The sequence below is a fragment of the Sorex fumeus genome, unplaced genomic scaffold, assembly GCF_029834395.1.
Source record: "Sorex fumeus unplaced genomic scaffold, SorFum_2.1 ptg000001l, whole genome shotgun sequence".
NCBI lineage: Eukaryota > Metazoa > Chordata > Mammalia > Eulipotyphla > Soricidae > Sorex > Sorex fumeus.
In genome coordinates this window covers 5,474,916-5,495,263 of record NW_026606058.1, presented here as the reverse complement: position 1 = coordinate 5,495,263, position 20,348 = coordinate 5,474,916, and the positions used below count along the sequence as shown (strand labels likewise).

Sequence of the window (20,348 nt, the reverse complement as noted above, 5' to 3'; positions counted from 1 at the left end):
CATTTTAGGCTCTTATGTGTTTAGGTTACAGTTATAAATACAGCAAGTCTCGAGTGCTTAAAATAAACAATCAGCGTCAGGGCCCCCAAGACCCCCAAAATCAACTGGAAAAAAGGTGGCTAAAGGAGTTAGTTGTTTAATCCAAATTCATTACTGAGTTTCGTTTTCTCCAGAATTGTGAATCCAGGTCCAGCACGTAGTGAATATCAATGGTTTAAAAGTTTTATTATACTTTATACTGTACTTAGGTGATGGGATTACAATAGCGTTCAAGTTTCAGAAATTGATGTACAAATGTCCCACCACCACCAGAATGGCCATAAACCCTGCCCCAACCCTGTAGCCACTGATACCTGACATTTCTTCTCTCCTAGCCCTACTCCCATTATTTGTTATTTGACAGATATGGTTTGGGTCCGCACTGTTACGTAATCTCCAAAGAACCACCCATGTGCTACAAACCCTCCAATTCTGTACCCATGTTATTTCCAGGCAACCTGTTTGTTCCCTTCCCCCCACCACCCAAGCTTAAGTCTCAGGTCTATATTAGAATATACAACGTTAGTATCGAATGTTTCTCTATATACCACAGATGAATGAGACCATCCTGTATTTGTCCTTATCCCTTCTGCTTCTTACATTTAACATGACACCTTTCAGTTCCATCAAGTTGCCTGGAATAAGTAACTATTTTCCCTGGTGGCTGCACTGTATTCCACTATGTATATATACAACTTATTTATCGGTTGTTGGACACTTGGCATGCTTCCCTAACCTGGCTACTGTACCAACAGTTGCAATGAACACAGATGTGCCTTGATCTCTTCAAATGAATGTTCTTGTGTTTTCGGAGGTAGGTACCAAAAGTGAGATTATTGACTCAAATGGGAGCTCCGTTTCTGCTCTCTTTTTTTTTTTTTGAGAACTCTCTATATTGTTTGTCATAAAGACTGCGTGGCATGACATCCCCATGAGCAGTGAATGAGGGTTCCTTTTACACGACATCCCTGCCATCATTTGTTGTTTTCAGTTTTCTTGCTTTATGCCAATCTCACTGGTGTGAGCGGATACCTCACTGACATTATGATCAGTGTCTCCCTGACACTAAGTGATAATGGGCAGGTTTTCATTTGCTAATTGTCAACCCCTATGTCTTTTTTATGGAAGCATCCATTTCTCTCTTCTGTTTTTTTAATGGAGTTATGGTTTTCCTGTTGTTGAACTTTTTCAGCGCTTTACAGATTTTAAATATAAATTCTTTTTCTTAAGTATCAGTGCAAATATTTTCTCCCTTTTTTTTTCAGCCTGAGCTTCTTTTTCCATGCATAAACTTTTCAATTTCATGCTTATTTTTGTTTATTTTTGTATATTGCTTATTTTTGTTTCTGTTACGCTTGCCAGCGGGATCAGGTCACAGAAAGTTTTCAATTTCACATAGTCCCCATTTCTTATTTTTTTGTTACCTTTGCCAGTGGGATCAGGTAATTAAGTACCTTTAATGTCCACTTTCTAGAGAGTTCTGCCTGTTTCCTTAATGTAATTTATGGTTTTAGATCTTTAAACCCACTTTGAATTAATTTTTATGTATGGTGTGAGATACAGGGGCGGTTTCTTTTTTTTTTTTAAACAAGAAATTATACAGTTTTCTCGGCACCCTTTCTTAAAGAGGCTTTTCTTGTCCACCACTTCAAGCGCACAACTCCTCTGGCATAGAGAGGTTAGCCTATTTTCACCTGTGGGCGTGTAGCTGAAAACCACTAGTATATAGTGTACTACACAGAGACAAAGAGCCGCTTTTATCTAAAACACAATCAAGGACTAACGCTTTAGCTAGAGAGTCTAGAGACTTTTATTGGGCAGTTACTGCTTCACTAGCAGATCTTCAAGAGGCAGGGAAAGTTCGAGTTATGAAAGTTAGTAAAATCTAAGGGTCTGTAATTAACACAGGCAGTTTGTAGTTATCCTTGTTTTTTTGTTTGAATAGAACTGGGATGCAAATTTTCATGGATTTAAGACTGTTGACCAACTACTTTAGGTAATCTGACACAACAGCAAGGGGTTTAGCCTGTTCCAGAAACACTCAAACAATGAAATCAGAGAGAAGTGTACAGAATCAGCAGAGCAGCAGATTCAGAGTCTCGAGAGCTCATTCCTGCCTCTTAGCACTGTCATCTAGGGGATGAAGAGAAATGCATTATCTTTCAGGATCATGCCTGAATGAAGGAAATAAAGCAAAAAGAAAAGGGAGCTAAACTATCAAGTTTGGGTTCAGCATCCTTATTCTTTTAAACTGGGAAACTGAAAAGGAAGACTGAACTTATGAGAGGCAGGCAGCTAAAGAAAAATTAAATAGAGCTATTCTCCAGACCTCCACCCACAAGGACGTTTTCCTTGAACCTGTGAATGTACAAGAAACCCAGTCAACTTACCCACCAAGTCATCTTGTGTAAGTCTTATGTTTTACATACATAGATGTGTGTGTGTCTGTCTCTCTCCTTCTGTGTGTGTGTGTGTGTGTCTGTGTGTGTGTACTACTGAATTTTGTACCCCCTTCCTCCTCTATTAAGATCAGAATTTTGTATCCTTTCCTCCTTTGTGAGTATCAAAGTCAGGATTATTTTAATTTTCTATCCTCCTCCTTCAGAGTATCAGAATTGGAAATCTGTTGGGCAGGGGGAGACGCAAAGAGTTACCTAGGGGGAGAGACTAGAGAGAAACCAAGGGGGCGAGTGGGAGTGCCAGGGGAAGAGCAAGGGGGACAGGAGAAGACTGGACTGGGGAGCTTAGTGAGACTGGAACAGGCACCTGGGGAGAATGGCAACTGATCACCAAAAAATTTGCTCGAGTGGGCCCAGTAACATCTCCACTGGAGACTTTGTTGTCACTGTGTCTGGCATATCGAATACGTCCCGGGTAGCTTGCCAGGCTCTGCCGTGCGGGCGAGATACTCTCGGTAACTTGCCGGGCTCTCCGAGAGGGGCGGAGGAATCGAACTCGGGTCGGCCATGTTGGCTGCGTGCAAGGCAAACACCCTACCGCTGTGCTATCGCTCCAGCCCACCAAAAAAAAATAAATAAATAAAAATAGTTATCTACCTTCCTAGATTTGAAGAAAGAAAAAAAAAACACTGGGGGGTGGGAATGGGATAGAAAATACTCTTCACATATATGATGCCCTGGGTTTAATCCCTGGCACTGCAAATTATAGACTGAGAAAGTTCAAAATGCTAAGCCAAATGACTAACACCTGTATGTTAAACAAATAAATTACCATTTATCTGTTTCTTCCAACGGAGCCATAACTAAAATTTGGCTGAGACTTGACAAAGCAAAGGAAACAAAATATGTGCTACTTCAAATTAGTGACAGAGGAATATTTAGGTTTTAGGAAGTACTTAAAAACTAGGTCCTGTTTTGGAAACGAAGGTAGAAAACTGTTATTAGAAAAATTAAACTTACCAAATATATTAGTGGAGTGACCTTTCCTTGCAATAGGTCTGAGTTCATTATGGCCCCATCCATACAGCCTGTAATTATCCCAGGCATGTTTCATCATCTACGGAACAAAAAATTGTCATTCATCAGTTTACATCACTCACAGATTATTATCTTTACCTTTCACGTAACTAAAGAATTTCATTGCAATACCATTACTTATTCTTCTGTATCTCCTACATCATTGTATTATGCTAAGATTTATGTCTGTGAAAATACATAACTATGTAACCTCAATATATACACGACAAAAGGAAACAATGTAATAAGTTCTTTACATTGGGGATAAAGGTGTCTTCCCATCCTTTTAGGAACTCTCAATACCGTAAGGAATGGCTCTCCTTCCCTCACTGTGATGATGACTGAGCTGTCAATCAAGGGACTCTGGTTCAACAACCAATTAACATGGTTTGCCAAGACAATACTTGAGCCTTAGAATAAAGGTAAGTGATCTCCTTCCGTAAATATGTTAGGCTTTGCAGGAAATACGATCTCAATAACGAGAATGAAACCGCTCTCGTAGCAGAGTCAGCTCTAGCTCCAGATGATAAGCAAATGGGAATGGCTAGCTCACACTTGCGCTTTTCACTTTGTTTTTAATAACAACCTAAGTACAGGCAGTATTTGACCACAATTTATAGTCTGAAAATCTCTTGACTTATATAAAGTGACTGGGAACAGCTGATTTAAGCAGGAGCAATCAAGTTACTTTAAGTTTGGTTGAATCCAAGCATATAAATGGTATTGTCTATAATATGTCCATTATGTTTCTCTCTTTCCATTACTTATTTTCTCCATATTGGGAGGGATTTAACCCTCTCCAGCTTTCAAGATAATAAATATTATTGTGTAGGCCTTGAAAATGCAAAATACAGAGTTCCTGATGTGTACGCATAAGGAATGTCGACTGCACTCTGACAGGCATTTTCTTTATAAGGCACTACTACTGCAAACTCGCCTAGAATAACAGGAGTTCTAATTAACAAAATTCAATTGAAAAGGTAACTAGATCCACCACCCTATGGTATTATTCTATCTCTGAGTCACTTCTAGAATAACAGAGAGATGTCTGAGAGACCAAACAAATATAAAAAAATCTGTGATAATCCTTCACATTCTTTGGAAGCAATGTGTTTTTTGTTGTTGTTGCTGTTGCTTTATTTTTTTGCAAAGCCAGGAACCAAACCCAGGATCTCAGGCATGCAAGGCAAATGTTCTGTCACTGAGTCCTAGAAATGTATTCTTGATCTATGTTATAGTTGAGGGTTCACATGACATGTTCTATAAAAGATGGACGATATATTAAACTCTTCAGAAGCAAGCTTTCAAGGAGATATGCACAGTATCTAGCAGTATTCCTTGTAACTATACATTTAAGAAATCCCTTACTTAATAATCAGTTGTTTATGGATCTTCCAACTTAACGACTTGACTAGAAAACTTGTGATCCCAAAACAAGTAAGACCCAAGAATGACAACACAGATGGTATGTGTGTATGTTTGTGTGCTTGTCTATGTTCAAATAATCCATGACAACACATATCTATAATCTACTCCATATTGTATATCTGCAGCTTATTACCTCTTTGATTTTTTCCCTTTTCTCTCGTATGTCACTATCTTCTGGGTCTCCACCTTTTATTCCTATGAGGTTTGGTATAAATACTGGAGGCAGTGACTTTTTCTCTTTTATCTTCATTTCTTGAACTACCTTATTTTTTTCTGTCTGAATTTCTGCTTGGATTTCCTCTCTTGACTTTTTTAATTTTTCTTTTGCTTCTTCTAGGGCCTTCTCATGATCCGCTCGAATTTTATTTCTCAAATATTCTTCTTCTTCCCTAGAAGAGAGAAAAAATATTGGTAAGAATGACCCTGAAGAAATTCAAACTTTCAACATAAAGCTTAGCTTCCTCTACCACACCCTGCAGAGGAATTTCTATTTCTATTAGCTACTGTCGATTCTTGCTATTGAAAGTAAAGAATAATCTATGAGAGACACTCAGATCTATCTGCCCAAAGAATGGAATACTGTATCATGGTGAGAGAAAATAAAAGAACACTGGAAGTGAAGAACAGTTTATGCAAGAGAGAAAAGGATCTGGAAGGAAAGCAACAATTTTCAGGGCAAAAGCAGAATTCAGAAAACAGCAATTACTAATTTACTGAAGAAGTATCAGAGATGAGGAAAAAAATCCTAGCACAGGGTCAAGGAAAGAGACAGGCAAAAAATAAAAGGATAGGAAATTTTTTATTTGGTACTTAGTACATTACATACTCTTCTGAAATATTCACATTTTGGAAATATCACAAATCTCAAAAGCACAATAGACATAAAATGATGTGGGTATGACTACTAAAAGTCCCTTACGCCCTTGTATAAAATCCACATAACTGTATGATTAAGAACTCCCCAGATGAGCCTGTTGTGCATACAGATTTAGAAATCACTCACAGTGAATATCCGCTTTTTTAACAAGGCTATGTTTTGCTCAGTTTTCTTCATCCCAATCCACATGAATGACACAGGAACAGTAATCTATTTTCTAAATCTGTCCATAATGGCTACTCTAAGGGTAAACACATGTCCCAACCATAAGTCACCTCTCAACTTTAAGTGGTGATTTCTTCAAAAGATACAACCAATCAACAGAGCATGTTCAGTTTATCTGGATGCAAACCCTACACGCAAGCCAGTTCAAAAAAGACAAATACATGCATGATTCCATACATGTAAAAAATCACAGAGACATAAAGTAGTAAGCCAAGACTAAAGCCAAGGGGATAGATATAACTGTTCAATGAGTATACATGTTTAACGCTTAATGGGTATTTTGCCCAAATGAAAAAAAAAAGATCTCAGATTTTGGAACTTGTGATCTTGTAAAGAAAGTCATTTGAATCAAACAATCACACATGTTAAAATACTCCGAAGAAAAGGCACCTGGTATATGCAAGTATATATGCAAGTGTACAATTTTAGGTCACGCTCTGATTTAAGCGATAGCTGAGGCTGTGATTAATCAGTGACTTGACAGTAAGACAGCTCAAAGGGCTAGTGCCGATGCTTTCTATGTGGGAGATTCAGGGTCAACCCCTGGCACGGTATGGTCCCCCAAGTACTCAGGAACAACCTGTGAGCAACAAAGACCCAAAATACATACACCAGAGGAATTGCAGGAGTGTTTCAAGCAGAGAAAACGTGCACCAAGGTCTGCTGGTGGGAAGAAAACAGTGTGAAAAGAAGTGCAAGAAGGCATTTTGGCTATGCTGCAGAGAACTCGATTGTGTGTGATAAAGCCGGGGAGTCAAGATTCTCATCATACAGGATCCCTCAACAGGCTGCCACGGGACTTCTTATGGTAGTGGGAAGGAAGACACAAGAGGTCTAGGTGAGCAAGACCAACTCTCTTCTATTCTGAAAGCTCATTAGGTCTTCTGTGTGGATGGGTGCAATGCAGTTTGTAGAGGCCCACAGTAGAAATGACAACTGTCGTAAGACTGCTAACATAGATCAGGGGAGGAGTAATGTGTGTAGTTTGTTTCATACTTGGATGGTACTTAGTGTGTAAAAGAGACACTGTTTGATTTAGGGGGTGAAAAAAAGTTTGATTTTCTTTTAAATAAAATTACTCCTTGTAAATAAAATGGGCTAGAGCAATAACACAGCGGGTAGGGCGTTTGCCTTGTGCATAGCCAGCACGGCCGAGCCGGGTTCGATTCCTCCGCCCCTCTCGGAGAGCCCGGCAAGCTACCAAGAGTATCTTGCCTGCAGAGCAAAGCCTGGCAAGCTACCCGTGACGTATTCGATGTACCAAATACAGTAACAAGTCTCATGATGGAGACGTTACTGGGCCTGGCTCGAGCAAATCGATGAACAACGGGAGGACAGTGACAGTAAGTCGATTGCCTCGAGCAGGCCCCAGTAACGTCTCTTTCATCCTAGCCCTGAGATTATATTCAAGGCTATTTAGGAGAGTGAGACCCATCATTGTTACTGGTATTTGGCATATTTGGTACGCCACGGGGAGTTTGCCAGACTCTGCCCTGTGGGCAGGCTACATTCGATAGCCTGCAAGTTTGTCCAAAGTAGAAATAAGACAATAAGATGTCATAAAAAAAGTTCTGATAAGATGCATTCGCGGCCGCGCGGTTCCGGGATCTGTATTTTATAGTCTCTGAGTCTTGGCCGCTGATGGGATTACACGGCGCCAGGGGGCCAGGTGGTGGGTGTGACCCCCGCCTACTGGAATTTGGAGGATCTGGGTGGAAGATGCTCGACTCCAATTCGAGTAGGCTTGGAGGTCTCGGCCCCGGAACCCGCGTGGCTTTGTCCCTCTGCCAGTACCTTCATGTGTGCGGAGAGTGGTCTCAGCATGGTGGTGGCTGGTCCTGGAGGTCTTCGGCTGCCGTAGCCCTGGTCGGGGCGGGGAGGAAAGCTCAACCCGCTCCCCTCCAAGGGACTCCGGAAGGAACACCCAGGCGCGGGGGCAGAGACTGCCAAGTAAGAGACAGTAAGTAATATATATATATATATATATATATATATACATATATATACATATATATATACTGGGACGAATAAAACTGTAATAAAAATGAATTTGTAGAGACTGTACTCAATTTTCCTATATTAGATTTAATAGGTGGAGATAGTAAGGAGATACTTAGGCCATTTTGGAACTTGGGTGAAAAGTCAGAATTTTACTTTTTTCCAAGTGAAATCTCCTACCGACTACTTTTGAGCTCCTATCCAGTATTTTCTTTTACTCTCTTACCTCCTTTTCTTTTCTTGTTTCTGTTTTTGGGCCACAAAGACAACACCCATGGTTTACTCTTGGCTCTGCACTTAGGAATCACTCCTGACAGTGCTCAGGGGATCATCTGAGATGCTAGGGATCAAACCCAGGTAAGTGCAAGGCAAGTGCCCCACCTTCTTACTACTCTTGGGCGCCTCTCTTTTTTTTTTTTTTAATCCAGTGTTTCATACAGGCAAGGAAGAGCCCTGCCTTGAGTCCCTTTCTTTCGCAGTGATCCCAGTGTGTAAAGCACATCATCTTTCTTTAGAACTGTTTTAAAACTATTCGTGTGTAAGGAAGACATCAGCTTGGTTCCCTGACCTTGTATCTGTTCTTCAGGCCCTAATGAAGGTGTCTGTAGACCGTTTTGCTCAGCTTCTGCTCTGAAAGACACCTGTTGGTCATATGCAAATTCTGGTCTCATAAGGACACAGAGAACTAGAATGAATCTACACTGTGGAACTTTCTGGGAGTTTGCAGTTGGTGAGCCCATTTCTAGGGACTTTTGGGCCAAATGGTTTCTAAGCCATTAAGAAACAAAAGATCGGGGGTGTCCTGAACAAACAGGCCTCTCCTCACATTTCCTATCCCAAGGATCAGATCTCTGTTTCAATTCTGGGTGTGTGAGCTGTGCTGAGGCCTTCAGGAGGTTTTTGTTTTAACAGGGTCCATACCTGATGGTGGTTGAAGACCATTTGATGTTGAGGCTGAAAATCAGGACCTCACACCATTCTAGGAATTGTGCTCTCTCCGTTAATTTTTTGGGTTTTTTTTTTTTTTTGACCCACACCTTGTTGTGCTCAGGGCTTACTCCTGATTCTGCTTAGGGATCACTCCTTGCTCTACTGGAGAGACTATATGTGTTGCCAGGGACTGAATCCTAACAGCCACATCCTGTTAAATGCCTTAACCCCTGTATTATTTCTCAGGTTCCCGGGTAAGCCACACAAATGTGTCTTCAAATTCATACTGTAACTCATGGCATGGCATTCTGGTGAGATGATCTGTGCTTTTACTAACAGAGCTACATAAGACTTTTCTATTTTCATTTACTATTATTAATGACTAAGGTCATGTTTTTTCCAAGCGAGAAAGTATAACTGTTAGCAACATATAATTCCAAATTACACAATTCTTGAAAATTAAGTTTTAAAGATAAAAAAAAAAACTGAACCCTTTAAATGTTGGTGCTCCGTCTACTTATCCTATTTTACTTATGATGACAAACAGAGGTCGAAGAGATACTAGAGGAGTAAGGCGTTTCCTTTACAAGAAGCCAACAGTGGTTTGATCCCTAGCAACACATATGGTTCCCTAAGCCCCACCATGAGTGACTCCAGAGCACAGAGCACTGAGCCACACCTGGTGTGACCCAAAAAGCAACCTACCCATGATCCAATCAATATCATCAAAAATAGCTAAACACTGTTCATCAGAATCTATACTGCTGCAATATCATGTATCATTCTATCAAAGATATCTTTGAAACCTACAATGCCTATGAATTATTGCTCCTGAAGAAGATTCAATGACGGGTGAGCACCACACTGCAGAGTTGCCTCCTCACCCATGCCAGGCTGACTTCATCCAGGAAACCTCGGAGGAGAGCAAGTGAGTCCCTCCACAGAGCCCCTGCGGCCATAAACTCCAGAACCCAATTGCCACCACGCTCATGGCCCATCTTCACAGGCTCGGGAAGAGCCCCCCGTGCGTGAGAATGCACCTGCTGAAAAACCCAGGTATGTGGTTTTGTGGCTGAGACCTCCAGACCCGCATGGAGTCGGGAATGGGAGTCCTCCCCCATCTCCCTCTGCTCCTGGCTGTCTGGCTGTCACGCCCACGAACTGCCCCTAGTGCAGTATCCACTCATTAACAGCACAATCCAGAGGCTTCGAAGAAAATCTCTGAAGAGAGCAACATGCTGCTGAGATGCCTCCAGACCTCAAAATCACCATCCGGGTAAAAATGTCACTCCAGGGCCTGGAGAGATAGCACAGCGGGTAGGGCGTTTGCCTTGCACGCGGCCGACCCGGGTTCGATTCCCAGCATCCCATATGGTCCCCTGAGCACCATCAGGAGTAACTCCTGAGTTCAGAGCCAGGAGTAACCCCTGTGGATGACCGGGTGTGATGCAAAAAGAAAAAAAAAAAATTTCACTCCAGCTCTAGCACTCTATTTAAATTTTAGAATTCCTGGTGCACACAACCACAAAGAGACACCTCATACTTTATGCCACTGATTACTAAGAGTAGCACAGTACATTTGATGGGGTGCAAGGAAAAAAGCAACTGATCTTGATTAAAATACATATTATAATAGCTATGTATAGAATTAGCACACAGGCTCAACCTGTAACAACATGTTAATGATCTCTTATACAGGGGATAATGGCTCCAAGGTGAGATACAACAATTTTCACACACTTTCCTCTAAAGAAACCTTTTTGGATCATTTGTAGTGAATTATTCATAACAAGCAATACAAAATCAATTATTTAGCATCTGCCTTTGGGGGGAAATTTGAAATACTGGTGGTGGGAAAGTGTAATGGTGGTGGGATTGGTGTTGAAATATTAAATGTAATAAATTATTATGAACAACTTTATAAAAATTAAAAAATTTTTAGAAAGATTCAATAACTTAACAAGCACATTCACCATATACAAATAAACAGTATGAACTAGAAATCAACGAAAGAAGAGCCAGTTAAGCGTTTCAGAGGAACTCAAAAGTTCAAAAAAATTAAGTCAGATCTGCCAATAACTGGGTGATTAAACAAAGTCCTTAATCTTATGAAAACAGTAATGAATAAAATATTTTTTTTCTCTTAAAGGGTCAAAGAGCTACTAAATAAAGCTTGGATGCATTCTGATACTACAGGAAGGTTAATTTAAGAGAAAAACTGTTAAGATTTTGCCTCTAACTTTGCAGATGCTAACAACTGTTGCTAATGTTTTTCTCCCTTCTACCTTAGTTCTTAAGTCCTCACTTTTTAGCTAAACACCTGCTTAAGTCAGCATAAGCACTGAGCTGAGCAAAATTCTATTTCACCAGATTCCTTCATATAACCTGACCTATGGAACACATATGACCAGAAATTTAAGTCTTGTTGAAACCACCTTTACCTTGTGATTTTTATGGCAGTTAAATGCCCCACATTCCCCACCGCCACCACAACTAGGGGTGGTCCCATCTGTTGCCACCTTCATTGTTATGTCCCCTTCCTGCCAGCAGCGGACTGATACCAGAGTACTAAACTTCCTGTCTCATTGTCCCTTAACTTGAGTCACTCTTCTATCCACCAGAACTGAAAATTATCAAGCAGCTGAATATCTCCAGTGGGACCAGCCTACGGGCTGCAACTCTGGGGTATTCTGGGAAATCAGCCCCCACCAACCAGAAAACCCAGAAGACCCCCGCCCACAACCACCACTATGCCAGCAGAAAAAGAGCCCAGCAAGAAAGCTCCAAGCGGACATGATACTGCCAAATCTTCCCAGACAGATGCTGTGGGCTGAGAACTCGGGCCTTCTTGGAGGGGGGTGGGCAGATTTAGGTCTGAAGGCACAGCAGCCCACAGCCACACCTGACACCCTCCAACTTAGAAACAGCCATAGTACAGCAGACACTGCCCTTGCCTTTCATGCAGCCAACCTGGTTTCCATCCTCAGCAGTCCATCTGTTCTCCTGAGCACTGCCAGGAGTAATTCCTGAGCGCAGAGCCAGGAGTCACACATCAGCACCACTGGGTGTGGCCCCCCAAAAGAGAAAGAAATGGCCCAGCTCCACAACTAAATTCATCCAACTGCCGACTCACCAAACTGTCCCAGATCTAGAGCTCATGGACAGTGTAGCCAACTATGGGGCAACACAACACCTCAAATTTGCATAGTACTACCATCCCAGTAGGATCACTTCAAATCTGACTGAAAAGTTGCACGGAGGACCACCAGACGCAATGAGCCTCAACAGTAACACAGAAGGCTCAACAAGTACTAACCAACACAGCAGAACCTCAGGCAACGTGACCTTAGTAGCATCACTGCGAGCTATAACGATTATCAAAAATTTATTCTTATTGATCTAAGATCTGATAATTCCATCTGCCTTTGTGTTGTAAACAATGAAGTGTTTTTATTATGAAGAATTTGGTGAATCACAGGGCTACAATAAAAAAAATTATATAAATTTTTACTTTTTAAAAAATTGTTAAAGAAAACAAAAAAAAAATCTACGAACCATGTGTTAGTGACATTTAGTAGTGAATAAGAAAAGCTATCAATAAACACTAGTAAGTAAATTCCCTTCCCTTCCTATCCACTGGGTGCCATTATCTTTCTCAACTCCAAGCATTCAAACTTCTGTTGATACAATGACCCATCTTATGTTGATAGCATTGTTTACACTAGCTTTCTCACATGGTTTGTGGACCAACCAAGGTCAGCAATGTACTGACCTTATCCACTGCACTATCTCTCTAGTTTCTGAATTTAAGATAGGAAACATGAGAATGCTTAACAAAACTTTGACATGTAAGTGTTCTCAAAATACAGTAAGAGAATTTTACTAATCAACTCATTAATATCCAATGGTGAATGATCGAGCGGGCCCAGTAACGTCTCCATTGGAGACTTTGTTGTTACTGTGTCTGGCATATCGAATACTCTCGGTAGCTTGCCGGGCTCTCCGAGAGGGGCGGAGGAATCGAACTCGGGTCGGCCATGTTGGCCGCTTGTAAGGCGAACGCCCTACCCGCTGTGCTATTGCCCCAGCCCCATGAAGGTGTAATGGTGAATGATCAACAATGCAATGCTTTCTTTTAAAAGATAAATCAGTTCTGGCCAACCCTCACCCAGATAATTCACAGCAAACCCAGGTACACGGGACTTGTGACTGAAAACACCAAGTTCAATGGAACTGTGAATGGGTGACCTCCCCCACCCAACTTGGCAGTCACGCTGGTGCCAGATAATTTCATCAATGGCCATGATCCAGAGACTCACTATAATTCTCTCAAAAAAAGAGCATAAAACGACTCACCATTGCCATGCCAACGGGCCCCACGACACACTGTTTCATTGGGGGCACCCCGGAGGAGGATGGGTGAGGCCCCTCCTTGCCCCAAGGGACCCAAGCCTGGCAGCCAAAAACTTCCAGAACGCAACCACTGCCATGTTCATGGCTGCTCTCCACACACTTGGGCTGAGCCTCACCCATGAATGAACATATTCCTGAACCACATGGCTGCATTCTCCTACCTTACAGCACTCATAGTCCAAGAGTAGCGCAATACATTTGATGGGGTTTAACGTAGAAAGCAACCAACCTTAGAGGGAAATATACTTTACATATATATGGTACACAGTCCTCCCGCTGTTCATCGATTTGCTCGAGCGGGCCCAGTAACGTCTCCATCATGAGACTTGTTGTTACTGTGTTTGGCATATTGAATACGCCACGGGTAGCTTGCCAGGATTTGCCGTGAGGGCGAGATACTCTCGGTAGCTTGCCGGGCTCTCTGAGTGGGGCAGAGGAATTGAACCCGGCTCGACCCGGCTGGCTGTGCACAAGGCAAACGCCCTACCGCTGTGCTATGGCTCCAGCCCATATATGTACATATATATACACATATACATACATATACATACATATACATATATATATATGCTGGAGCCATAGCACAGCAGGTAGGGCGTTTGCCTTGCACGCGGCCAACCCGGGTTTGATTCCTCTGTCCCTCTCGGAGAGCCCGGCAAGCTACCGACAGTATGCCACCCACACGGCAGAGCCTGGGAAGCTTCGTGTGGTGTACTCGATATGCCAAAAACAGTAACAAGTCTCACAATGGAGATGTTACTGGTGCCCACTCGAGAAAATCAATGAACAATGGCAGGACAGTGCTACAGCACTACATATACATAAGCACGAAAGGCTCAACCTTTAACAACATGTTAGTGATCTCTTACAGAAGGCCCCTAGGTGAAATAGAACAATCTTTACATACTTTCCTCTAAAGAAACTTTTTTAGAGCATTTTCAGCAATTTATTCATAACAAACTGTCACTGTCCTCCCGTTGTTCATCAATTTTCTCAAGCGGGCCCAGTAACATCTCTTTGTTGTTACTGTGTTTGGCATATCGAATATGTCACAGGTAGCTTGCCAGGCTTGCCAGGCTCTCTGAGAGGGACGGAGGAATCGAACTAGTGGCCATGTCGGCTGCGTGCAAGACAAACGCCCTACCCGCTGTGCTATCGCTCCAGCCCCTCATAACAAACGATACAAAATAAATTATTTCAGTTCAGCTTTGGGGCAGGGGTTGGGGTTTGGGATGGAAACATCCAAAATACGGTGGTGGGAAGGTGTAATGGTGGCAGGACTCATGTTCGAATATTAAATGTAATCAAATACTGTTAACTACTTTATAAAAATAAAGTAAATAACACAGCACTGTAGCACGGTCCTCCCGTTGTTCACTGATTTGCTCAAGCGGGCACCTATAGCCTCTCCAAAATAAATAACATAAAATTTAAAAAATAAAAAAAGTAAAAGATAAATGACAATGGTATATATATTGTGGCCCTTCTTCAGGAGAGCTGAGTATCAAATGGCTTCTCAAACAGTCTATATTTTAATAAAATTCTAAAGAAATTTCAGAGGACACAGGAAAGCATAATAGAAATCACTGAAGAAGCAATGTAGACAGCTACTTGTGCGCAATTATAGGTCAAAAATGGCTTTAGAAATAACTGCACAGCTATGGAAGAGTCAGCAACTGACACTGAAAATAACAAAATAGCAGGATCCTACAAGTGCCTGAAGGAATTTTAGACCTTTCTAAGAGAAATGCCATTCAGTCAAGGTCACGGAGGAACTCTAACCTTGAAGGAAAGTAGGAGGCAAAACAGTAGCAAGGGTACAAGGGAGGTGATCACAAACACAGACCAAGGCGCAAAGACAGTAAATGAATATATTAGTACAGAATAACATTGCCATACATCATAGCCTCAAACCGGTGCAAATGAATGTAGGGGTCATAGAAAAACTGGCAACAGTTAAAGATCTCTGAATGCCCAAACTAAAAATTAATTCAAAAGCAATAGTGTAATGAGTCTAAGACATTTCAGAGAGTACTAGTCCATGTTACATTTCTTTGGAGAAAGAAGCAGTCAGGAATTAAAAATATATAATAAGAACGTTCAGATATAAATGACAAAGAACTTTCTGGTGTTAGTATTTTAAGTTAAACTCTAAGTGGTTTAATCAGTGGTTCTCAGAGCTGATTACAGATTGGAATCACCTGAACCAACTACTCAAGCCCCAGTCCACCCTCAGAAATTACTCGGATGTCACTGTCAGGGCTGTGGTCTGACCCTCACCTATGTTACTAGGAATATTCCAAAGACAGTCAGCATTTTGAAACTATCCAGGTGGTCCAAATAAGAAGGAAAGTTTGAGCACTATGGCTTGCATCACTTTGAAGATCTGGATGGCAGAGTCTATAGATCAGGGCCGGGGCACACACAGTGCCGTCTAGTCCAGACTAGTGGAGGGATCTTTATTACCTGAAGTAGCTGTAAAGTATGAACTGTGGAACTTGTAGCTGCAGATTCTGCCTCTGCCGGTCCAAATACTGGCAAGTACTTGGAAAGCTTGAATTCTGGTTCCCTTCAATAGCAACTTCTGCTCTTTGATAACTTGACTCCTACCATGTTCCCAGTAGACCCAAATGATCTACACAGGTGTAGAAGTAATAGTATGTAAAGCAATCAATATCATCATATCGTTTTAAATTATATTCTTCCGCCTGAAAATTTGATAAGCAGGCTACACAGCAAGCCAAGAGAAGTCATTCAACTCAATACACAATATCAGAGGAAGCGAGAAATTGGCAATAAACAACAAAAAAATAGAAAACCAGAGGCAAAATTTTTGTGTTTTCATTTTAACTTTTGTTTTAATTATCTCTACAAGTGGTCATTTTTAAAAAGAAAGACACTGCTGTGCCATATAAAATAGCAGGCTCCCAACTTTAAAGGGCAATAAGAAGTAGGAACAGGATTTATATGACTAGAGTTTAAGCAACAAAAATTTACCTTTATAAATATATATGCTGCACCAAGTGAAGGAGAACAAAATATATTAATCACCAAAATATATTATTCACAGAAAAACTGGTATCAACAATAACAACAATAGTATGGAATTTTTAGCACTCCACTTACAACTATGACAGATCAACTACAGAGAATGAAAAGGAAAAAAGGGGCTCTATTCATCTATGTGTGTAGGTGTTACCACCTCCACAATAAATTTTTAGAAAAGAAAGATCTCTCATATGTAAGATTCAAAAAAAAAAAAACCACAGATGCTCAAAGTCACTGGAACTGAAGATACGTTGTCTACAGAAATGTGCTTACAAAGCAAGAGGAGTCTGGGGCACTGGTAGAGGGATGTCAGACACCGGCAATGGGCGTGGTACTGGAATGATGTAAAGTTTCACTGACAGTATTGTAAAGTCTGGTGTGTCAATAAAAATTGAGAAATGTTCTTTTCTAAAAAAGGGAAACAGCTGTCTTAAGTAACTACAAATACTTGTAACAGGTATTATAAATATTTCAACCCAAAAAAGAATTTACATTTTATTCAAGCGCACACACAGTCTTTTTGAATACAGACTACATGTATTAATAAAATTAGAAGACTGAAATCAAGCTGGAACAATAGTACAGCAGTTAAGAAGTGCGCCTTGCACCATATAAGGTCCCCTGAGCACCACCAGGAGTGATCACTGAGTACCACTAGGTGTGGCCCTCTGTCTCCCACCAAAAAAAAAAAAAGAATCATATTTTTTCCTAGATCATAATGCTATTAAATTAGACTCCATGTGGGGGAAAAAAACTGGGAATGCTGGAAAAATATAGACTAAGCAATATACTATACAGCACTGGGTCAATGAACAAAAATTTAAGAAAAAGTTAAAATGAAAGCACACATCACAGGCCAGAAAGACAGCTCAAGAAGCTGAGGCTATCCTTGGCATGCAAGAGCCCTGGATTCACTCCTCAACACCATATGGTCCCCCGAGTACCACAGGAAGCAATTCCCGCACAGAATCAAGAGCACTGCTATGTATGGACCTCAAACAAAAAACTATAAAAAGAAAACACAAGTTATTATGGAACGCAGAAAGCATTAGGAAGGAAATTAATAATAATAATATAGGCTTTCATAAAGAACAAGAAAAATAACGAATAACCCAATAAAATATGGTAGGAGGAGGTGAACGGACACTTCCCAGAAGGAATACGAAAACATGTTTATCTGACTGCACTCATTTGTGTGAAATAAAAAATAAAAAATAAAAAATTTAAAAAAATCAACTGTCTGAGACTAATACCCAAAGACAGTAGGAAAAAGGGCCTGGAGGATTGGTCCACGGTTGGAAGTTCACCACAAGCGGTGATAAGGGAGGGTGGTTAGGATAGAGATTGGACCACTATGACAAGCTAGAAATCACACAGGACAATAACCGAGTGCTGTAAGTAGGTAAAGGGACAAACATGATAATGTTTCAGTAGCTATACTGCAAGCCACAAAGGGGGTGGGGGAGAGGGAAGAGGGAGGGAGGGAGGGAGAAAAAGGGAGAGAGAGAGAGAGGGGGAGAGAGAGAGAGAGAGAGAGAGAGAGAGAGAGAGAGAGAGAACCACAGAAAGATGAGAAATTGCCACAGAGGCAGGCTGGGTGTTGGAGGGTGCGGGGGGGGGGGAGGGGGTTGGCAACTGGGGACATTGGTGGTGGGAAATGTACAGTGGTCAAGAAATGGGTGCTGGAAAATAACACCCTTGGCTATGTATTACAAAACGGTGACTACCAAAACAGTGAGGGTAGGGGCTGGGAGGAATGAAGCGATGGACTAGAGTTGACATGATTAGAGTAGGGGAAAACCTTGGGCACAATGGTAGCAAAGAGATGCAGAATTTTGTGGCACTGTTGCACTGTTCATCAATTTGCTCAAGTGGGCACCTGTAACGCCTCCATTTTGAGACTTGCTGTTACTGTTTTTGACACTCAAATGAGAGAAAGAATCCGGAGTTCCGACATCCGTCGACGATCAAGAATCAGAGACGACGATCAAGAATCAGGGACGCTGTCTCGTTTGCCAAGGTGTCGAAAATCAGATGGGCTGGTCACAGCTGGACTAGCGCTGTTACTGACTGGATTCCACGGGATGTCAAAAGACCGCGTGGCCGCCCACCTACCAGATGGTCAGACTTCTTCGTCAAGATCATGAACGATCGGTTTGAGGCCCTTCATGTTCCCGGAGCGAACAGACGCCAGTGGGCTACACTAGCACGCGACAGGGACAAATGGAGACGTTACTGGCGCCCGCTCAAGCAAATCGACAACTAACGGGAAGTTAAGTGATTAAGTGATTAAGTTTTTGACATATTGAATACGCCACGAGGAACCTGCCAGGCTCTGCCGTGCGGATGGGATAGCAGGTACGGCGTTTGCCTTGTACACGGCCAACCCGGTTCAATTCCTCAGTCCCTCTCGGAGAGCCCGGCAAGCTACCAAGAGTATCCAACCCGCATCAAAACTATAAACATTAATAATGTTGGAATAGGTTACCTAAACAATACTGAAAAAAATGATTTTAAAAGCAAATATACATAAATAAGGTAATAAATGTTATGGAATTAGGGGCTAAAAAAAGAGCAAAATAATGATTCATGTGAGCTTGAAGTCACTAAAACTGTGTGGATCTGGGAATCCCTGGAACTTCCTATAATTAGGAAGATGCATTCACATAACAGGTGAAAATGAATGCATATTATTACATATAATATTAAGAGATGCCAAAAAAGTTGAAATGTTATTCTTCATTGGTTTTTCTCTAAAAAATAAGAAAAGGGGTTAGGGAGATAATACAGCAAGTGAGATGTTTGCCTTGCATGTGGTTGACCCAGGTTCAATCCCTGGCACTCCATAGGGTTCCAGATGAACAGCACAAAACTACCCTTAGCCCCATCCCTGAGCACTGAGACAGTAATAATCCCTGAGCATTGCCAGGTATGAGGTGGGGAAGGGAAGGAAGAAAGGGAGGGAGGGAGGGAGGGAGGGAGGGAGGGAAGGCAGGTCATCCGTGGACATAAAAGATAACAATAAACCTAGCCTAACTTCTAAACAAAAGACTAACAAACTCAGTCCAACAGCATATTTAAAGCAAGGTTTATACACTATGATCAACTGAACTTCACCCAAAAATTTGATGGTAATTCAATATAAGAAAATCAATGTATTGATAATCCCATTATCTGAGCAAAGGAAATAAAGTATATGGTTTTTCAATTGATGCAGAAAAAGTATTCGGCAAAATTCATCAACCTTTTATAAAAACCATAGCTCAGCAAACAAGTAGAAAAAAACTCTTTCAATATAATGAGCACTTGTGAAAAAAACAGCAGTCATCACTCTCAATGGTAAACAAATGAAAGCGTCAACTCCAATATTAAAAATAAATCAGATACCTGCTTTCGCCTTTTATTGAATACTGTATGCTTAGTTCTAATCAAAGCAACCAACTGCAAAAAGGGAATAAAAGGACATGCAAATTTAAAAGAACTATCCCTGTACATTATATCATGATCCTACATTTATCCTGTACAGACATCACACATACACACACACACACACACAGTCTCAAAGAATCCCCACAAGATGACTACCAAATGAATAAAATGATTTCAGTCAACTTGAGAGTACAAGAGCAATACAAAAACACCAGTTTTGTTTCTATACATCAGAAATGAAATAAAAATAGAATTCTGAGCTTTTTAAATTGTTGAGCAAACAATTCCATTCACAAAAGTTAAAAGAAAAAAATAACAATTTTTACAAAATTTTACAATTTTACAAAACTGAATTCATTCAACCTTGCAGATATATACTGAGAATTGCAAACAATGCTTGAAGAAATCAGAAAATACCAGGGGGAACTAAAAAGGAAAGATCGAGGGCTGGAGCAACAGCACAGCGGGTAGGGCGGTTTGCCTTA

The 20,348-nt window shown here is 41.2% G+C and overlaps 1 protein-coding gene across 3 annotated transcripts in view; it reads right to left on the bottom strand.

The window, feature by feature from the left end:
- The window catches only part of MAN1A2 (mannosidase alpha class 1A member 2), a 144,692-nt gene that overhangs the window by 108,214 nt on the left and 16,130 nt on the right, over positions 1 to 20,348 (bottom strand). For all 3 annotated transcript variants that reach the window (XR_008793164.1, XR_008793604.1, XM_056112573.1), the window contains exons 2-3: positions 5,077 to 5,332; positions 3,459 to 3,555 (exon numbers count right to left, since the gene is read on the bottom strand). Coding sequence is in view for 1 of the 3 variants with exons in the window: in XM_056112573.1 (XP_055968548.1) it covers positions 3,459 to 3,555; positions 5,077 to 5,332 (353 nt within the window). In the remaining 2 variants the exon portion in view is untranslated. The remainder of the gene's footprint in view (positions 1 to 3,458; positions 3,556 to 5,076; positions 5,333 to 20,348) is intronic.